This window comes from Myotis brandtii, unplaced genomic scaffold, assembly GCF_000412655.1.
Source record: "Myotis brandtii unplaced genomic scaffold, ASM41265v1 scaffold230, whole genome shotgun sequence".
NCBI classification, from domain to species: Eukaryota; Metazoa; Chordata; class Mammalia; order Chiroptera; family Vespertilionidae; genus Myotis; species Myotis brandtii.
Window position 1 is genome coordinate 8,237,820 of NW_005358650.1, and position 21,205 is coordinate 8,259,024.

The 21,205-nt window shown below is 46.6% G+C and overlaps 1 protein-coding gene and 1 long non-coding RNA gene across 5 annotated transcripts in view; one reads left to right on the forward strand and one right to left on the reverse strand.

Moving 5' to 3' along the window:
• MCC (mutated in colorectal cancers) overlaps positions 1-21,205 on the reverse strand; it is a 264,652-nt gene that overhangs the window by 30,184 nt on the left and 213,263 nt on the right. For all 4 annotated transcript variants that reach the window (XM_005866466.2, XM_014539908.1, XM_014539907.1 and 1 more), the window contains exons 7-11: positions 10,281-10,427; positions 8,823-8,912; positions 7,606-7,754; positions 1,898-2,038; positions 26-129 (exon numbers count right to left, since the gene is read on the reverse strand). In XM_005866466.2, the coding sequence (XP_005866528.1) occupies positions 26-129; positions 1,898-2,038; positions 7,606-7,754; positions 8,823-8,912; positions 10,281-10,427 (631 nt within the window). The remainder of the gene's footprint in view (positions 1-25; positions 130-1,897; positions 2,039-7,605; positions 7,755-8,822; positions 8,913-10,280; positions 10,428-21,205) is intronic.
• On the forward strand, positions 2,831-8,856 carry LOC106726149. Its single transcript, XR_001362177.1, has 3 exons — positions 2,831-5,006; positions 7,657-7,762; positions 8,780-8,856. It is a non-coding gene; the product is annotated as an uncharacterized LOC106726149 (long non-coding RNA).

A 21,205-nucleotide genomic window follows, 5' to 3' on the forward strand; every position in this document is an offset into this window, starting at 1 on the left:
GAGGGACGGGCTGGGCCACACTCACCAGGGGAGGACCCCACGCCTGCCGCCCGGAACTGGCCCAGGATGAGGCTCTGCTCGCTCTCGGCTAGCGCCAGCAGGAGTTCGTAGGCTTCTATGCACTGCTCGCTGAAACAGAGCACAGGCATCTCAGCTCGGGCTGGGCGGGGACCGCAGCCTCTTCACGCAGCGCTGCTCCCACCGGCTCCAGCCCCGCGTCCTGTCAGCGAGGAGACACCCTGGACGGAGCCCATGCGTGCCCTGCTATGCTGTGCCTCTGCCTTCTAACTTTAAACCAGGATCCAGAAAAACAGAAGGAACAATACATGTGGGAGAGGCAAGGTGGCTGCCCTTTGGGTGACCCACCAAAAGGGAAAGGTCATCCAACCCTATGTGGGTGTCCACCCCTGTTTAGTCCAGTTCCACACTGTACCGGGTGGACGGCTCCCAGGACCTCTTAAAAGACCCTGAATCAGAACCACCTAGCTAAATCACTCCCAGATTCTTGACCCTAAAAACTGTGACATAATAATCTATATATATAAAAGCCAAGATCAAAAAGTGACCCCTTCTCATTGCTGTTGATGATGCCCTGGTGACCCACATGGAGCCACAGGGAGCCATAGCCACGTGCATAGTGCCGAGTGGTCTGGGACAAGATGCCCGTGAAAATCCACCCCTAAGCAAATAACTGACCAGCGTCTTCCCGCTGAGTAGGGGAAATATTGCTTAACTCAACAGACCATCTGTTTTTTGATTGCCTTTCCTTTCATCTTCCTTCACTGAGAGATAAGGAAAAGGGCCCCCGTCAGGAGCCCTGGGTGCTGGCAGCGTCCCCTCCCAGGGTAGAGACGCGGGGATGGAAGGCAGCCTGTGGTGCGGAGCAGCCTGGTTCGGCGTTAGCCACACTGGGCTACCTGTTTGCTCTGGTGTGCCTGTGAGCAAGTGCACCTGCTCTCTTGTATATTTTGGTTTGATTTTGTTTCCTGAAGAAACAATGTTTCTTAAAACAATATTGAGCTTTTTAGAGGATGCCAAAAGGAAGATACAATCACTACGCTGGGAACCTGGCAAGCATGCGTAGGTGGTGACACTAATAACATAAACCTATGAAGACAGTCACAGGCATACCTTGGTAGCTATTAAAAAGCAGTCATTCCAAAGTAGATAAATTCCAAAGATGATGAGGCTTAAAAGAGGTGGTACATTCATACGCTACTTGCTCATCAGCGAATGCATCATAGTTACTCAGACTGGCTTGTTTTTATGGGAAAAACGGGCGGCTCGCCTGAGGAGCCATGAAAATATTCTTATCCTTTGACCTACAATTCCTGCTTCAGGTATTTTTATCCCCAGGAAAATGTTAAAAAGAATGAAGATATTATCTGCATTAAATTGTTCACCACAGAATTATTTTCAATGTCAAAGTCTGCACAAGTCTTTCAGAAAAATGGGCAAATAAAAAAAAATATACAAACCTGATGCAGGGGATCCAGCTAAAGTACATGGAGACTCCTAAGCAACATTACAGAACTGTAACACGTTGAAGAAATGGAATGCACTAGATTTACAACAACGTAAAATATGTATGACTATGAATAAATACTGAAAAGAACAACAAATGAATATGTAATGCAAGGATTGATATTTTGATTGACGTTACTTGAGTGAAATAACACTTAAGTTGAATGTGCTGGCAGACACATACTTCTTTACTAACACCATACCCATTACTCTTGTTTCCTTAATGGCGACAGGGTGCTCATTGATTTTCAATATGTATCACACGAGTATTTGCTGGTCCAACCCCCCAGGATGTCCTCTAAAAGCCTGCTTTCCACTTTATGCAGAAGGTTACTACGAATGCGTGACAGTGGCCCGCCCCTCCGCGTCCCACCTGTACTGCAGGGCCAGCCGCAGAGCTGTGGCGTTGGATTCATATTTGCCCACCAGCATGCTCATCCTCTCGGCGTTGCTTTTGCATTCTTCCAGGGTTATGGTCAGGAGGTCATTTTGGGATTTGAGGTGTTCAATACGGCTACAAAGGAAGAAAAATCTCTTTCACAATTTCACACGAGGATCACAATTAATTTGCCAATATTTCAGTCGTCTAATCTGGCTTCAGGCTGGAAATGCAGGTTAGGATGTGAGCCCGTCAGAAGTTTTAGCAAATGTAACTGACATGAAACAAATAAAGGAAGTGACTGTAGGTAAAAGGGTCACTGTGTGAATTAGAAATAAGAATAAGTGCCCAGTTACTTCCCACCCAGCCTTCGACCATGTACCAGGGAAAGGAGCTGATTGCGTGGCCTCACTTCAATTATCTACTTCAATAAACCACTTTCCGTGAGGACAGATGGAAAACTGTATCATAGTGATAGCGACCACGCGCTGAGCCCTTGCTCAGTAACCCTCTCCATCGCCCTTTGAATTAAGTATTATATCTCCATTTCTCAGAGGAGGACATGGCGGCACAGAAAAGTTAAATACCTTGTTCTGGCGTTTGAAACAGGCAGTTTGACCCCAGAGCCTGTGTTCTGAACTGCTAGCTACAGAGCAGAAGCAAAGGTGAGTTAGTGAGAGAGAGAAACCGCCGTGCAGGCTTCAACGGGAAGAGGACCAGGAACTGCGGAGTGTGTCCACTGCTCCTTCCAGGTCGACATCCTGCAGCTGCTAACTCCCAGCAGGACAAGCAGTGGAGACACTGGGCTTTACAGGAATCAGAACTACACATTCAGAGCAGATGAGCTTATGGCAAAATCAGAAAAGCACAAGCCTTCAGCTCCTCCGTTTTCTGTCCCAGGACACCCACCCTCTAGGTACAAGGATTCTTTTCCCCGGGACACACCCTTTTGTAGTGCTCTGACCACCAAGTCTTACAGAGACACTCAAAATGCAAGTGACTCTTGCCATGTTAAAAGGCTTGAGAATCAATCTTACAACCACATATTTGAGCACAGAACACAGAGACACTCACCCACATGGGAGATGCCTAGTGAACGCTAAGACAACCGTGAGGCTTAGGCAGCTCCAAGGTCAGTTTGATGTAAGGTGTTACAAGAACATACTTTTCTATCCTTGTTCACAGTCCCTGACACAGTCCCTACTTTCTCATTACCTTTCAGCTTGCTTCTGCATACATTTGGTCCCCACGAACCAGAGGAAACTGTTTTCCAGCTCCCAGACCTCTGTGTGGCCAAAGCTATCTTAGAGGCCTTCTCAGGGAACATCCCGTGAATGGGCCACTCTTTCCTCTTAAAATCTTCTCCTTCGCCTGGGCCATGGCAGGTCTCTGAGGGTTTTCCTCCTGCCTTAAAGGCTATTTCTTCTGTCTCCTTTGCTGGCTCCTGTTGTCTATAAAAGCTGTGAGTGTTGGCATTTCCTCAGGACTCAGTCCCTGACCCCCTCCTCTGTCAACACTGTCCCCCTGGGGGTGCTGTTTATCCAGTCCGATGGCTTTAACAGGCATTTATATTCCCATGGCTCCCACATTTCCCCAGCCCAGACCTCTCTTCTCTTTACTGATTTTTCCATTTGGTTGTCACAGGGACACCTCAGATTTAACACTCCCAAGTAGGACTCTTGATTTTCCCCAAACCTCGTCCTCCCTCAGCTCAGTCAATGCCTCCATCATCTACCCAACCACACAGGTGAGCTACCTGAGGATCTTTGAGACCATCCCTTTCTCTCAGATCCAGATCTAAACCAGACACAGTTTCCCTTGATTTTACCAGTAAACATATCCTGCCCCTGCCCCTTCACATCCTCTCCGTTTTGGCCATGCGGGCCCACTGCAGACTCTCTCTGCTTCTGCTCTGGCCCCACCCTTTCCATTCCTCACACCTGAGTGATCCTTCAAAATTTAGATCAGTTCTCCCCCCTATTTAACACCATCAAACGGTGTTCACTGACACTTAGAATAAAGAGTATACTTTGTCCTTGACCTCAAAATCCATATCCCACCCAGCCCTGCCTATTCTGCCTCCTTCTCTCACGTAACTCCTCCGCTCACTTACTCTATTTTAGCTCCATTGGCCTCTGGACATTTCCTACTTCATGCCAACCTCGAGGTTGATTAAGTTGGCGCATAAGACACTTCTTACTTTGCTACATGGGCGCTCCTTTTTCCTCTTAAAATCTCAACTTAAACATTTCCTCTTCCGAGATGCCTTCCCTGGCCACTTCTCAAAAATCAATTCTCCCTGTCCTTCTACCACAGGGTCCTGGTGACTCGGAGCTTTCTTATGACCCTATTCCTTTGCTTTCTGTCCAGCTCCCTAACAGAATATAAGCTCCGTCACCGCAGGGACCGTGTCTGTTTTACTTTCTTTTGCCTGCCAAATAGCTTAGCACATAGTAGGTTAAATGAGGAAGCACTTTTGAGGAGTATGACTCTCCCCCCCAACACACACACACAAAGTTAAAGGCTGTCATTGTTTGGAGCGTAATAGGCCTCCAACATTGCCATACGTAGCTAAATACCAGACGTGAGGGCATACTGTTAGATTATTTTAAAGAACTCCCATGTTATAGCTGTAGCTATGACTGTAGAGAGGACAATGGAGGTAAGGTCAAAGGGCAGGGCTTGGGTTTCTGAAGAGGCTAATTCGTAGCTCTGGACTGGGGCGAGTCACTCATCCTGGAAGCCTGTGTTTTCTCATTTGCAAAATGGGACTATTGCGCCTCCCACAGTGATGATTTAAGTGGTTGTCTGTGAGAGCCCTTTGTAAACTGTTACCACCACAACAATGTGAGCTACAGCACCAAATATTCCCTCCTTCTTTGGTGTCTTCTAGGTGCACATCATTGAAGAGAAAGGAGCCTCCTTCAAGTTCAACTACAAAGCAGGCTTGTTAAATTCCAGAATCTGTGGAGAGGAGATCCTCACTAAAAGCAGGGCCCCTGAGGCAGCTGACTTCATTAAATTGCAAAGGGCACATCTGCTTCCATTTTTAAGCACCCCCGGGCCTGGGGTACGAAGAGGGCTGCTTCTTCCCTGCTACAAGGTAATCACCAGGACTGCCACTCCTAAGTATTTTGGATTTAATACGAAAACCATTTAATTTCAAGATTTAAAATGACCTAGATTTGCCACATCTCCTTCGTTCCCGAGCACTATATTAAACAGCTTCAAGTCAGGGAGGACTAACACAGTAATTCAATTTATTCAGGTTTGCCACGCGAAAGGGGAATGGTATTAAGCAACGGTGGATGGGAAGGGCCTGAGCATTTCTTCCTGGTTAGCTCATAAGCCTTTCCAGTTCTTACTGTGCTCTCCCACTGAAGATTGGGAGGTCGAGGCAGCCTCATCACACTCGGGTGAGACTCGACAGACCATTCTGCCACCACGGGACCGACTTTGAGTCAGTGTGGTTACCATGGTCTGGCTCTGGTCCTTTGCTTTTTTTTTTTTTTTTTTTTTTTTTTTTTTTTTTTTTTTTTTTTTAGCAGCTCTATCTCTTTGCTGGAAGGACACATGAGCCAGTCTTTGCCCAGAGGCAGGAGAGCAAACTCAAACGACCTCTGTCGTGAGACTTGGGAGGAATCCATAAAACTAGGTACATGGCAAACTGTTCTAAGTAAGATAGAATATACGTACTGAGGGTTGTGCACATTTGCAAAAACCATAAGTAAAATTAGGCAACCCTCAGTTAGAGCAGGGAGGTTAGGCCAGCACACCCTGCTAACCGCAGGAGTGCCTCTATCAGATTGCCATGGCTGGCTCCTGGTGCCTCTGGGATGCTGACTCAACATTCCAGAACTTTCTCTGTGGTTCTCGGCAGCACAGGCCTGCATGCTTGGTAGCCATGTTGTCATTCTGACCTACTTGTCATCCTGAATGAAATGCTCCGGGAATTACAACATATTTCCGATGGACAGTGCCAAATGAAAAGGCCGGCCCCTTGTTCATAAATTAAAAATTTAAAACAGCCCAGCAGGCATGGCTCAGTGATTGAGCGTTGACCTATGACCCAGGAGGTCATGATTTTATTCCTGGTCAAGGCACATGCCCAGGTTGTGAGCTTGATCCCCACTGTGGGGAGTGCAGGGACAGCCAATCAATGATTCTCTCTCATCATTGATGTTTCTCTCTCTCTCTCTCTCTCTCTCCTCTCTCTCTCTCTCTCTCTTTCTCTCTCTCTCTCTCTCCTTTCCTCTCTGAAATCAATAAAAAAATCTATATATATATAAAAAGCCTGATCGGAATGCCGTAATGACCAGAACGACCGGTCACTATCATGCCCACTGCAGCCAGTGAACCAGCCGATTCGGGGGTGGGACTGGCCGGCCAACCTCCCACAGCTCCCCCCGCAGCCACTGACACCCAATCAGCACCCCCATTTGGGGGCGGGGCTAGCTGGCCCACCACCCACAGTCCCTCCCCATGGCTGGCTCTGCCCCCAATTGGCCCCCCAACCCCAATCAGGGGTGGGGTCTGCCAGCCAATCGCCTGTGGCCCCTCCCCACAGCTGGCCCGGCCCTGATTGGGGCGGGCCGGCCAGCCAACCTCACGCCATCTTGTCCTGACAGGCCTGGCCCTGATCCGCCAAGTGGGGCCGGGCCGGTCGGACCACACCCATGCACGAATTTGTGCACTGAGCCTCTAATCCAGTGGTTCTCAACCTTCTGGCCCTTTAAATACAGTTCCTCATATTGTGGTGACCCCCAACCATAAAATTATTTTCGTTGCTACTTCATAACTGTAATGTTGCTACTGTTATGAATCATAATGTAAATATCTGATATGCAGGATGGTCTTAGGTGTCCCCTGTGAAAGGGTCGTTCGACCGCCAAAGGGGTCGCGACCCACAGGTTGAGAACCACTGCTCTAGTCCAATATAATAAAGTGGTAATATGCAAATTGACAGTCATGCCCTTGCACAAGATGGTCGCCCCATGTCGTCACAAGATGGCTGCCACAAGATGGCCAGCAGGGGAGAGCAGTTGGGAGTGACCAGGCCTGCAGGGGAGGGAGGGCAGTTGGGGGCGATCAGGCTGGCAGGGAGCAGTTAGGCATTGATCAGGCCAGCAGGGGAGCGGTTAGGGGGCAATCAGGCTGGCAGGCAAAAGCGGTTAGGGACAATCAGGCAGGCAGCAGGTGAGTGGTTGGGAACCAGCAGCCCCGAATTGTGAGAGGGATGTCCGACTGCCGGTTTAGGCCTGATTGGGCCTTAACCGGCAGTCGGACATCCCCCGAGGGGTTCCAGATTGGAGAGGGTGCAGGCTGGGCTGAGGGACACCCTCCCCCACCAGTGCACAAATTTCACGCACTGGGCCTCTAGTATGTATGTTTGTGTGTGTGTGTGTGTGTGTGTGTGTATGTGTATATATATATATAAAGAATTTAAAACAGTGAGAGCAGAGCAGTAAAGCAAGTGTGGGGTCCTTCTGAGTACAAGGCCCCACACATTTGAGTCTCAGGTCTCCCACCTGTGAAGCCAGCCCCGCCTGCTTTCTGTAAGCGCTCCTGTGATGAGCAAGGTGGTAGAACTCCCACCCACCAGCCTGACAGCATCACAGAGCCACAATACACAAGGCCACTTCAATCGATCTTTGCAAAGGGGCAGCTCCCACCATCATGCAAGTATACAGGTTTCCCTTTACCTGTTCAACCGTTCCGTTTCCACCTCAAACTCTCTAATTTTGCTTTCGGAGATGGCAGATCCATGTGAGTAGAGAGTTTGGAAGATCTCTTGGATGTTGGAGCAGTCCTGAAGAGAGTGGGCCAGGTGTTCCGCCACGCTGCTGGATACCTGTACAGGTGAGCATGAATCCCCGTTGGGACAGTGTCACTTCAGGAACCCTGACCCCCAGGCATGCTTTGCATGCAAAACTATTTAAAGCTTTTATTCCTGAGGATCAGGCCCCAGGAGATGGTTACCCTGATCTTTCTCGGTTTGTATATGGTTCTAGTGCAGAAAGCTAACTACGTGCTGTGAAAGCAATACAGATACAGGACCAAAACACAGCTGCATCCTTCACATGCTTGCTGCGGGGATAATGCCCCCTGAGAGTCCCTCACGTTTTGGATACTGAGCAGAGTGTGGACTCTCTTCCCCCTTCCTTAACCCCTGCCACTCCAGGCCCTTGTCCCTGGCTGCTATAGCCATGGAGAGTGGCCGACTCCTTTAATTTCACAATTTAAATTTGGCATGGAATCTGGATGCATGCAAATTTTGCTCAGCGTAGTATTCTAAATTAGGGCCTTAAAAGTGCTATTCAGACTCTCTCCACCCCTGAGGATCTAACAGCTGGCTCTCCTAACTTCATCCCCAATCCTAAAATGTATCCCTCAGGGAACCTGAACCGCTGCCTTTCCACCATCCATCAGCCTAGCCCCGGGGGCTGGCAGGTTCTACAAATGAGCACTCTGGTGCTGGGCTAGAGGGTCCTCGTCTGTCAGAGCACTGGGCTTCACTTCAAAGGCAGCGTTTGTCCCCACTAGAGAGGGCACTGCCTTCCAAGGGGATGTGCAAAAGGTGAAGTTCTTTTAGGGCTTCCCGGCTCAGTCTCTGGGGAGCAGGCTGATAGAAAGCAAACAGTTCCAGACTTTCACATACATCACCAGCAACTAGACTTAAACCATTTCTTTCTGAACAGTTTCAAGTTGAGAAAAAAAGTCTCCCTTAAAGCTGAAGAAGTAATTCACCATGTGGAAACCACTGTATATTTTAATCCTACTCTGGGAGGAAATCGTAATTTATTATTATAATTAACTGGTTCACTGGAAGTGAACTTTGGAAGTTCCTCCATGATCTCTAAACCATTGTCTGTGCAGCTCTATTGGGAACGTTCTGGCCTTGCTTCTCATGGACACTCACCCCGATGCTGCTGATTTCTGAGCCCAGGACGGGCCGATCAGACGATGAAGATTCAGACCTGGTCTTGGATAGCTTCACCCTCTCAGCAATCTTAAAAAGCAAAACAACAAACTATCAAAAAAAGGACAAGTCATTCCCTAGATAAACTGTTCACATAGTTTATATCGGCATACTGGTTAACCAATGGTAACTAAACTGATTAATATCTTAAAAACTGTAGGGAGCGGCTATAGGGTCAAGGCTCAGACTGACCTGTGGCAGAGCCACATACAAGTCTCAGCTTGAAGGGCAGAGCCCTCCTAGCACAATTAAGCTTGACCTTATAGTCCTCCCTTATTCCTAGGTAGCTAATAAGCTGTGGGAGGTGCAGCAAGTGCTGCCAAAACAAGGCTTGAGTAACGAAATAGGTTTGAAACTCACAAGAACATTGTAAACATGTTGACCTCTCCCCTTGTTTTGCTTTGTGTGATCTGACTATAAAATAAAGCTTGGGCTTACAGGCTGGGTCACTGTTTCCTCATCCAGGCACAGTGATCCTACCTGGCCCCACTGCATTCTCTTGTCTGTCTTCTTTAATCCTTCACCACCCTTCCTCAGGTTCACCCCTGTCTGTGGTTCAAAAAACAACTCACTTGTCCAATTTTTCTACCATCCATTTAACCCAGGGTTTTTCAACCCTAGCACCGCTGACATTTTGGGCTGGGTGCTCTTTGTGGTGGGGGCTGTTCTGTGCATTGTAGGATGTTTATCAGCATCTCTGGCTTCTAGTCACAAGATACCAGCAGCACTCCAGTTGTGACCATCAAATTTGTCTCCAGATACTGCCAACTATCCCTTGGGGGACAAAATCACTTCTGGTTGAGAAACACTGTTTTGACCTAAAGCACACAACTTGATGGTTGAGACTGATCTTCTTGTGGAGACTGGCTGGCGACTGGGGAAGAGGAAGGGTACAGTTGGAACAGTCTCTCTAGGATGGACTCAACATATGAGCCTAGAGCTGTGGCAGAGAGTGGGAGGGACTACTTCTCACAGCGACCGTGGCCGCCCATCCTAACCTATTTTCCTGCTGGCAGCGCTGGCAGTCCTATGAGTGGGGAGACCGTGGTTCATCACGTAGGGTCCCCTCCTGGGCTGAACCTTAGTCCTCGTGAGCAGCTCTCCATCCATTCTTTAGTGTTGTAGAACCTGACAAACATCTCCCTCTCCACAGTGAACTGTCAGTGGTGACATGCTCCAGCTGGCTGATTAATGGGAGCTGGAGTCCAGGTTGCAGGTCAGAGAGACTTAAAACGACTAGTGGGTTATCTCTCCCTGCAGCTCCAGCGTGGGAGGCTTGTGTGGGACCCTGGGGAAGCCCCTAGGGCATCTGAGCTCATCACAGACCTGCACAGTGGCCACCTCGGTACAGGCTGGTGCCTCCAGATAACAGGAGGTGCGCTGCCCCCAGAAGCTCACCTTGGCGATGGGGATGTCATTGCTGCTGCTGCTCGTGCTCAGCTCCCCGGTGCTGGGGTTAACGGGGCGGTTGGTGGAAGTGAGGCGGCCGGGGCTGGAGGGCCCTGTGGCCTGCACGCTCTGCAGTCGGGTCTGAAGCTCTCGCACCTGAAATAATAATAATAATAATAATAATAATAATAATAATAAATTAATTAATAATGCCTTTAGACACAGTGGGTGGATTCCCTGGCCAGATAGTGAATGTAGGACACTGATCTACATTATAGAATCAGCTTCACTGACAAGCTAAGTTGGTTGAGTCCATATTCGTGTCACTGTGTTCTTTTTAAAAAATATATAATTGGCTCTTTTAATGTTATCTCTCTTTTTTAAGGTATCACTGTATTCTTCATTAGACCTGCCATGGCCATCATCTGTGTTCCACAAATACAAGAGGGGCATGTTGTCTAAGGCACTGGAAGCTGCCAGCAGAGGTAGAGCAATCCTCTCTAAGGAAGTCTATTCCTTATGTGCCTGACGCTGTGCCGGGCACTGCAGACGAGGAGCCAGGATGGAATCTCCACTCTCATGGAGCTCCGAGCTCCGAGGAGGGAGACTAATAAATTCAACACAGTGCACACTGCGGGCTATAAACGTCCGTGTCAAGTGGTGTAGGAAGCAGAGAAGGGGAAGGGTATGCCTCCATCTGAGATGATCAGAGATGGGTTCAGGAGGGAGTGGTACTCAGCAGTCTGACAGGTGGACAGGGCTGGCTTTGGCGGTGGCGTGGGTGAGTGGGGCAGGGGAAACAGCCTACACACGAGCACAGGCATTATGCTGACGCGCTGCGTTTGAAGAACTGCAGGTAGAAGAGAGATGCGAACTGGCAAGGAGGCGAGGCTAAGGTGGAGACAGAGGTGGCACCTTCAAGATGGGCTTATCCCTGGGGCAGTGGGAAGGAATATCTAAATAGTGCTTTTGTATGAAAATGAACAACAGGGACCTCTGAAGGATACTTAGAACACACATTTACCTGCACAGAATTTAAATGTTCAAATCCTGCTTCTCTATGGTGACGGTTCAGTGATGAGTAAGTGAAGACTGTAGAAACTGGTCTTTCAGATGACCTGGATCACAGCTTTGTCACTGTGTACAGCGTCTATCTTAAAGGGCAAACTGACTGCAGCACCCACAGGCCCTTGCAAAAGGGTGACAGGCTTTAGCAAATGGGTCACAGGCCCTGCTGGGAAGAATTAGCACCAGGATATCGAAGGCAGGGCTTCCCAAACTTGTAGGTGCACCAGATGTCCAGGGCTGGTGAAAACACAGCATCCCCCTGGGGGTTCTGACTGAGCAGATGCGGAGAAAGCCCAGGAGCCCGCACATCCAACAAGCTCTCAGGAGGTCAGATGCTCCCGGGAAGGGGCCCACGTCCTTGGCAGCACTGGCCTGAGGCACTTCCAGGGCCACCAGCCCTTTAGTCCCAGAGGCAGGAGGAGCAGAACTGATCCTGTGGCCCTGGAGCCAAACCCTGAGAGGCAAACCCTTCTCTAAAATCGACTGAAAAGCTTTCATATTAAGTACTTTGGATGTCTCCATCCAGCTAAATTGGGAACCAAAAGTAATTGAAATTTCAATAATTCATTACCATGTTAGAAGCCAAATAGGAAAATTCCCTGGGAGCAAATTGCATTCGATAGTAACGCACGAGACACAGGGCTGACCTGAAAAGAGTTAAAGACCAGAGAACACACGCCTGTCAAAGCAGAATGGTGTTGCTGGTGAGAGATACAGGGCTCATTATGAAATGTGCCCTACAAACCAAGAATGGGGGTAGTGTGGATGCCTCATTGCACGCTATGGTGAAGGGAGAGGGCCCGTTCCCCGCTCAGGCCTGCTACCCGGCACTAGGGAAACCTCCCTAATGAAGACCATGGATTTCAATTTCTATTGCTGTGGAAGTCTATGAGGCCCTGAATAACAACAATGTTAACACCACTCCACAATCTAAAGAGTGTCCGAGTCACTCGCAACAAAATCAGTGATCTGTGCCAAGAACCTCAATTGGCCCACTCATCTTGCTTTTTAAAAAATACAAACTGTCCTGGGCAATTTATAAAAACTTCATTAAAACTTCCCATGTTTTAAAAAATATTTCTCCTTCTTATCACTAAAGCATGAGTCACTCACAACACAATCAGTGATCTGTGCCAAGAACCCCAATTGGCCCGCTCATCTTGCTTTTAAAAAAAATACAAACTGTCCTGGGCAATTTATAAAAACTTCATTAAAACTTCCCATGTTTTAAAAAATGTTTCTCCTTCTTATCACTAAAACAAAACGTGTTCACTATGGAGACTTTAGATGACACTGAAAAAATGAAAACAGAGAAAGCACCATGTTCTTTCTTACTCTACAGAGACATTTACTCCGAGTCTTTTTCCACGGCGTACTAGTGCGCAGGCATGCATCTTAAAGTAATCCCTACATCTAAATATCCATTTTCATTTAAAAGCGTTGGACCCGAAGAATGTCTTTGAGAACTAGAGGATGATAAACATGTTTATTTTGGTCTATGCTTTATTATGTAATGATCATTGTTAGGCAGTGAAAAAAATCCAGCCTAGGTGAGTGGGATGACTCTGTCATGAAAAGAGAGAGAACTGGCTGAGTTAAACAGCCTTTTCTCCCTTCTTGATTTGGGCTCTGGAGGGGTGTGTGTGTGTGTGTGTGTGTGTGTGTGTGTGTGTGTGTGTGTGTGTGTGTTTTTTTATTTCAATGCACAGAAATGAAGGCTAGAGTTGGCTGGGTCAGCCTAGGTAAGGCTCAGGAAGGGAGGAAACACAGCTGTTAGACCCTCACTTTTATACTCACATATCACAGGTTGGAGTGTGTTCCCCTAAAAGATATGTCCGGGTTCTAACCCCCAGGTACCTATGAATATGACCTTATTTTGAAATACGGTCCTTGTAGATGTCATTAAGTTAAGAAACTCAAGATGAGCTCATTTTGAATATGGTGCAGGCCCTAAATCTAATGACTGGGGTCCTCACACGGAAAAGGAGGGGGAGATTTGAAACAGACCCAGGGAAGAAGGTTGGGTGAAGATGAAGGTCATGTGAAGGTCAAGGTCATGTGAAGGTCAAGGTAAGAACACCAGGAGTGGCCAGAGGCTGGAGGAGGCAGGAAGGAATCTCTCTTAGAGCCTCTGGGAGGACAGCCCTGATTTTGTGGATTCTGAGCTGTGAGAGAATGCGCATCTGTTGTTTTATGTTTGAAGTAATGAACTAATATACCCACCTTATATTGAAGGTATTTTATTAGAGAAAATAGGGTGGAGTAAAAGTAGGTTTACAGTTGTAAGCAAGACACAGAGTTTATTCCTGTGTTATTATGTATTAATTATTGTATCATTTTCCATACGAACAGCTGTAAACCTACGTTTGCCCCACGCTGTATTTTTCTCTCTATAACATATGTGGCTTGGAGTCAGGGGGTAGGGAGGAACCACAGCTACCCTGAAGCTAGGATTCGATATTTGTGGGAAAGTCCCCATCACCCTTTACAACCTTGGAGTTCTTCAACAACAGAACACAGAGCGCGATTTGAAAGGCTGTTTGTTTATTCCTCCTAAAGTTAGCACATAGCCAGTATCTATCTAGATGCCAGAAGAGAAGTTAATCTGTTACATACATTGGAAACCTGGTAGAGTATGAAGGTAAGTTTCTTATATTTCAGGGGCTCACAGTCCAGCCAAACATTATGATATGAACCGTGCTCTGAAAGGGGAACCTACAGGGATGTCACAGTATAGAAGGTACATCGCCTCTGCATTCCCACAGCAGCAAACACTAGGATTCCATCTTGAAGGTTGAGTAGTTGTTCAATAAGCAAATAAAAAGAAAAGGGTAACAAGGGAGGCTCTGAAGAGTTCATGTAAGGAAATGACATTAAAATGCTGGAACTCTGCTCTTCCCATTTATATCTTAACTAGAGGCCCAGCGCATGAAATCAGTGCATGGGGGGGGGGGTTTCCCTCAGTCTGGCCTGCACCCTCTCACAATCTGGGACCGACATTAAAATGCTAGAACTCTGCTCCTCCCATTTATACCTTAACTAGAGGCCCAGTGCATGAAATCAGTGCATGGAGGGGGGGGGGTTCCCTCAGTCTGGCCTGCACCCTCTCGCAATCTGGGACAGCTGGCTCCTAACTGCTCGCCTGCCTGCCTGCTTGCCCCTAACCACTCTGCCTGCCTGCCTCATCACCCCTAAGGCCTGCCTGCCTCATTGCCCCTAACCACTCTGCCTGCCTGCCTCATCACCCCTAAGGCCTGCCTGCCTCATTGCCCCTAACCACTCTGCCTGCCTGCCTGATTGCCCCCAACTGTTTGCCTGCCTGCCTGATCGCCCCTAACTGCCTCTGCCTAGGCCCCCGCCACTACGGCTTCGTCCGGAAGGATGTCTGGAAGGTCGTTCAGCTGTTTGGTCTAATTAGCATAGTATGCTTTTATTATTATAGATGACTCCCAAAGGGAGAACAGGGTTTTATAAACATCATTTGATCAGAGAGGAGAATGGGCTGGAGTGAAAAGATAAAGGAGGTGAATCAAGGGCTGTATGGACAGTTCAGGTGAGAAATGATAACTCAAACAGTGATGTGGAAGTGACAATGGCAAGTCCACCTTACATCAGCACTGCCCACCAGAAGTTCCAAAAGCGATGGCGGTGTTCCAACCGCACTGTCCACCGTGGTCACATGTGGCTAGTAAGCACCGGCAATGTGCCCCTGTACCTCTGGGAGTAAGTGCAGGAACCTCCCTGGCTACTGTTCCACTTAAACTTCAAGGGAGGGATACCTGCTCTCCCACCTCCACCTTGGCACCAGGGTTCTGGCTTCAGCATTGAGCAGATATGCACTAGTACTAGAGAATCCACCAACATGCTGCCATGGACAGATGCAGATTAAGAGATCAGCAACTGGGTCACCTCTGTGCACTAGATGGATAGCTCAACCTGGGGCATTTAGAGGAACTGGAGCTGGAAGCTGGTGGCAAGCTGAAATGTTTAAAAATTGATTTGTATGGGGGGAAAAATAAAACAAAACTGAGTTTGCAATTGTATTCTATTTTCATCAATTTAAATTCAAATTTAAATTGCAGCCAGTAGCTACTCTATTAGCCACCGCACTTCTAGAACTATTCAAGGAAGTAAAAACAAACAAACACACCCAAATTTGTGGTGGGTTGACTCAGTGGCATGGTACTACTCGGTGAAATGTGGACAACATGAGGAGGAGTTAATTTTTCAGAGAGAAGATGCCAGATTTGGACATGCTGAATTTAAAGAAGCACTGGGTATTCAGTCAACAATTAGAAATGTAATCTGAAGAAAGAAGGTCAGAACTGGATGCAGAGCTTAGGAATCTTGTGTGTGGGGAGGCTGCCCAGGGAAGAGGTTCGGCAGTGGGGGTGGGAGGAGAGAGCCTATGTAGCTTGTTGGATGGAAGGTTCAGTGGAGGACAGTAAGAGGGGGGCACGCTTGCTCCGGGAGAGAAAGCAAAGAGGTAAGGACGGGGAAGAAGGAAGGTGAGTTTACAGACTGGAGAATGAGGACAGGAGACAGAAGGTTTCTGTTTTTCTGAGAGAAAAGATTAAGGCCCCTCTGATAGGAGTGGGGGAGGGAATAGCAGATGTCAGAAATGAAGAAGAAAGCTGACCTAGGTCCAAAAACGAAGGGGAAAAAAAAAAAAAGCTTAGACAGCACCGAGAACTCAGCTGAGCTCTTCCATTCAAGACAGTAGACTGAGTAAATGCATCGTTTTCTTCAAACTCTGGAGGCCTCAGGACAATAATAGTAAGGAGTAAAAAAGGATTAAACCATAACAGTGAAAAGAATATGCTAGAGCATTAGCAGAAAGAAGATTTGAGCACATTCTTAAAGCTAAACTGGAAGGAAGAGTCTGATGAAAGAAACAGAGTGGAAAAAGCCAGATTCTATAAGATATACAAGGGGAGGGGGCCAGTCTACGGGAGAAGGCTGGCAGGGTCCGACTCTCACTTTGGCAGGTACCACAGGGGACGAGGATGAGAAGTGGGTGAAAACAGGGGGAGTAACTCTATGTACAGAACAAATGAAAATGCCCAGCATATGACAGCCCAGCTAAAATAAACAGGCACTCCTCCTATTAAAATTGCATGGAAATGCTGCCATAAAAAGGAACAATAAGAAAGAAATCCACTGCCAAGTTTAAAAGAAAGGCAATAAAATCTCCAGATGCCAGAAGTGAAGTGAAAAATAAAGCTAAAGAGGTTAGGGGGGAGGCGGTGCCGGGGGAACTGAGAGCAGGGTGTGGACTGCTCATGTCAGGAGGGGCGGGACATCAAGAGTTGGCTCCATCAGGCTGTTTGAGCTGATCCTCCACATAAAGCCTGGAGCCTTCCTGCCCCACCATCTGTGAACAGTGGATTAAGTGCTGTCCTTGAAGCCAGAGAGAAAGCCTAGAACTGTGCAGAGGGCCAACCATATAAATTAAAATCCCAGACCCATGACACACTTGGATGTGAAGTCGAAATGTGTATTATCTGCATATTGCCGGGCCCCAATCTTACAAGGTCTGTATTTTGCCAGGCCACGCACTGCCTTGAGACCTAAATTGTAAATCATCCAATAGCATTAGGGAACAGGAAACATAGGCCTCCCATGATTGGGAGCTCAAGACCAGGAAGTTGCTAGACATGGAAGTGTGGTTGCAGAGGAAGGAGGATGAAACAAGAGCCAGCAATCTAACTCAGGAGATGAATTCACCTCAGAAGAAATGAAAATAATGGAGACAGTGAGCTATATCACAATAAACACAATTACGATCTTTAATAAGATGAAAGGTATTTCCATAAAGAATAAGAAATTATGACATAAAAATAGGCGGATATCAAACAAGAATAGGTAGATGAGAAAAAAGCCAGCAGAAGATGTAACCAATGCAATGAAATCACTGATTAAACTCTAGACTGGATAAAATTGAAGAGAGAATTAGTGAACTGGAACATAGTGCAGAGATTAATTCAGAACACAGCATGGGGAGCTAAAAAGATACAAAATATGCAAGCATTGATGAGAGACATAAATGACTGCTGAGGTTCTGAAGTACTTTTATTTTTTAAAATATTTTTATTGATTTCAGAGAGGAAGGGAGAGGGAGAGAGATAGAAACATCAATGATGAGAGAGGCTCATTGATCGGTTGCCTCCTGCACGCCCCTAATGGGGATCAAGCCTGCAACCCAGGCATGTGCCCTGACTGGGAATCGAACCCAGGACCTCTTGGTCCATGGGGCAACGCTCAACCCACTGAGCCACCAGAGCCGGGCTCCGAAGTACTTTTAAAGGAGTTCCAGGGGACGAGAACATGGGAGATGACAGAGAAACAGTATCTGAAAAGAAAGTAGGTGAGTTTTCCAGATGTGGAGTCACGTCTTGAGACTGACTTATCGCATCAGTGCTAAGTAGGGGAGGCGGTTTTTAGATTCGCCAGGCAGGAGTCAGGACAGCCCAGCCACCATCTGACTGCAGCCACATCTGAGCCCAAGTGAGAACTGCCCATTGGAGCCAGTTGCCCTCGGAACCATGAGGATAATAATACATATTTGCTGTTTTAGATCTCTAAAATGGGGTAGTTTGTTATGCTGCCCAAACTAACTGAAAAAAATAATTCCATATCTAGAAATACTGTAGTGCAAATGTAGGCGGCAAAAATGACAGAGATCAGCTTAAAAGCTGTCTAGTGGGAGAGACAGACATCTTAGGCTCCGAGGGCAGCATGTTGGTTTGTTTCATTTACTACTGTATTGCCAACACCTTAATGGTGTCTGACAGTGTCAGTCTCGATATAATCTGTTGACTATACTTTTTAAAATAATCTGTCAACCTAAAATGCAATACTCAGGTAGACTACTGTGGAGGCCCTTAATGATGTCCATGTCCTAATCCTGAAAACCTGTGATTAAGTTACCTAAATGGCAAAAGGATATTTGTAGGAATGGTTAAGAATTGTGAGATGGGAAGACTGTCCTGGATGACCTTACAGGGGCCTTGGCAGTCACAAGCATCTTGTGAGAGAGAAGCAGGAGGGTCAGAGTTGGAGAGGCTTGGAGATACTATGCTGCTGATGATGGAGGGAAGGGCATGAGTCAAGGAATGTGGCCGTCTCTGGAGCTGGACAAGGCCAGGAAGAGGAACTCCAAAAGATCTCCCAGGAGGAATGCAGTCCTGACCACGCTTTGTCTTTAGCGGGTGAGATGCATTTTGGACTTCTGACCTCCAGAATTATAAGATGATAAGTTTGTGTTTTCTTAAGCCACTAAATTTATGGCAATTTGCTATTTACAAGTATCATCAAGAGTGTTGTAAAAAAAAAAAAAGACATTGTCAGAAAAAGATTAAGAATTTATTACCCAAGGGAGGGGCAGGGAAGGGAAGAGATTAACCAAAGAACTTATATGCTTACTAGTGGCCCGGTGCATGAATTTGTGCACACTGTGAAATTAATTAGAAGAAATTTTTTAATAACACTATGCGCCCTTTATAATAGAAGTGCTAACCAAATTCGAGATCGACAATGACAGATTGAAACACATGTGTGTGATTGGTGCCAATGAGAGCTTTATATATATCGTGCATGTGCGAGTCAACTTAACCTTGTCTTTCAGATGCAGGGTTCATCACTGCTACACTTTGGGCCCCAGGAGGAACAGGCCAGGTGTGAGTAGAAGGACACAGAAGAGCTGTGGATCTGTTTCCCTCCATCTGCAGGGAGAGAGGTAAAGATGCCTGGCGAGGCCCTTGGCCCACATCCAGTGGGTGACTGAAGGGCACTCCTTCTTTTTCCTGTTCTGAGCACTTGCTGGGATCGCAATGGGGAGGTGTGCTGGGTCCCCAACCCCACTCAGTGATTCAGTGGCTCATGAAGGGCCTGGGCATATGTCCTTTGAAAGAGCTTCCCAATGATTCTGACACACATGTTGAGAACCACCCCACGACGGGCGAGTGAAGTAGCCTGTTCTCTGGCACTCTTACTCATGTCCAAGTCTCTCTGGTGTCACACTCAAACAAATAAAAACGAGTCAGCTGTGTTAGGAACATTTACTGCTCAACAAATATCTACCTGCCCCCCACCCCATTTCTCAGTCCCTCTATGGCTAAAGTGGAGCACCTGCCTACTTCTGGCCAACAGGCCGTGGGAGGAAGAATTTAGTGCAGGATGAGTCCATTTAAGTAATGTTTTAGGTGATGGGTTGCCATCAGCCTATGATCCTGAGTGAATATATGGGGCAGAGCTGTGCCCTCATCCCCAAACCTGCACTGGATATGTAATGCGAGTAAGAAACAAGCTCTTCTGGTATGCTATTCTACTGAAATTTGGGGGTTCATTTGTTACTGCTGTATAACCTATTCTTATCACCACTAATAAACCAGCCATACAAAGGAAGAGCCACCTGACACCCCACATTCAGGTTGGAAGAAGAGCACTGGAGCCAGACCCCCTCCTCGAAGCCCCTCCTACAGGGCCTGATCAGGTCCGGAAGTGTTGAAACAGGGTTTGTTTTTTACAAATCTTTTTATAAATTTAAACTTAGCTAATATTAGTATCCTCTCCCTTGTCATATAAAGAAACTCCTAAGAAGAGACAAATAAAATATGACAAAGTTCCATCCAGGACAAAAGAGAAGAGTGTGTTTACATATAAACATAAAGTTGTTAAAGCCAGGAGATAAAGACTATCTCTACTTTATTTTTTGTTTCTTTAATTTGAAAATTAAAAAAGAAAGCTATGCCAGCCAGTATTTTCACTGCCTAGATGTAGTCTCTCTTAGTATTTTGGCATTTTAGCGTCCCTTCTATTTCTATGTTTAAACTTCTGTATAATAAAAATTATACAACTAAAAGAATAAATTCATTTCAAAAAGAAACTAGTACACTAGAAAAATTCAAGTAACCTTTGACTTATATCCTGTAACTCCTTACAGCTATTATTATGAGACCTGGTGTACACTGCTCTGGTCTATTTAAAATATTTTTACATATACACATATATAGTCGATAAATTTACACAAGTTCATAGTAATATAAAGTATGGCTTCAAAGTCCTGCTTTTTTCGTATGCAGACACTGTGGTCAAGAAAAGTGTCATGGAAGGGAAGGCAGAGTTGGAAGAGTTCAGATGGGACCTAAGACCAAACAAGGTAAAACAAAGATGAGTCTTTATCTGATCTACATGAGGCCACACAATTTCACTTCCAGACATCTCTCCACTGTCACTGATTTTCAGTCAAAAATATCAAAGAGTACTGACTTAGCCTATAACTATATCTATAACTGAAGGAGACAATTCAAAGTGAAAGGCTGCTTCAGAGACAGACCATGCTCTGGACACCTCCGTATGATACCCTAAATCTTATTTCCCAGTAGGGATGGGCAGCCTAATACTAAGTATGTTACGAATGAACTAATTAGTAGAAAGAAGTACATAATAAAATACATGATCAACCATTAAGGTAATTACTCTTTCTAAGCAGGCCCATTGGTTTAATTTGGAATCCTCTTTTCAACTCCTTCAAGCGTGACCATTGATCGACAAGTGCCCTTAGAGATAACGTGGGTAAATACGAAGGTGGATTTGATTTCGTGTTTAGAACCAGTTCAGTATCTGGAAACTGGTACCAATGGATTCATAACTGATGGCTCTGGGGGAGGACCTTGGGGACATGGAAGAGGATGCTCTGTAAATTCCCATGGTCACCGAGTTCATGGGGCAAGTGCTAGACCAACACCCCACCCCACCCAACAAATCTCTGTGATATCTCCTGTGTGAAATGACTATGGGCAGACACGGTGGAGCTCTGTCATATCTGTCATAATCACAAACTTAAAGGTGGCCCAAAGGATAGA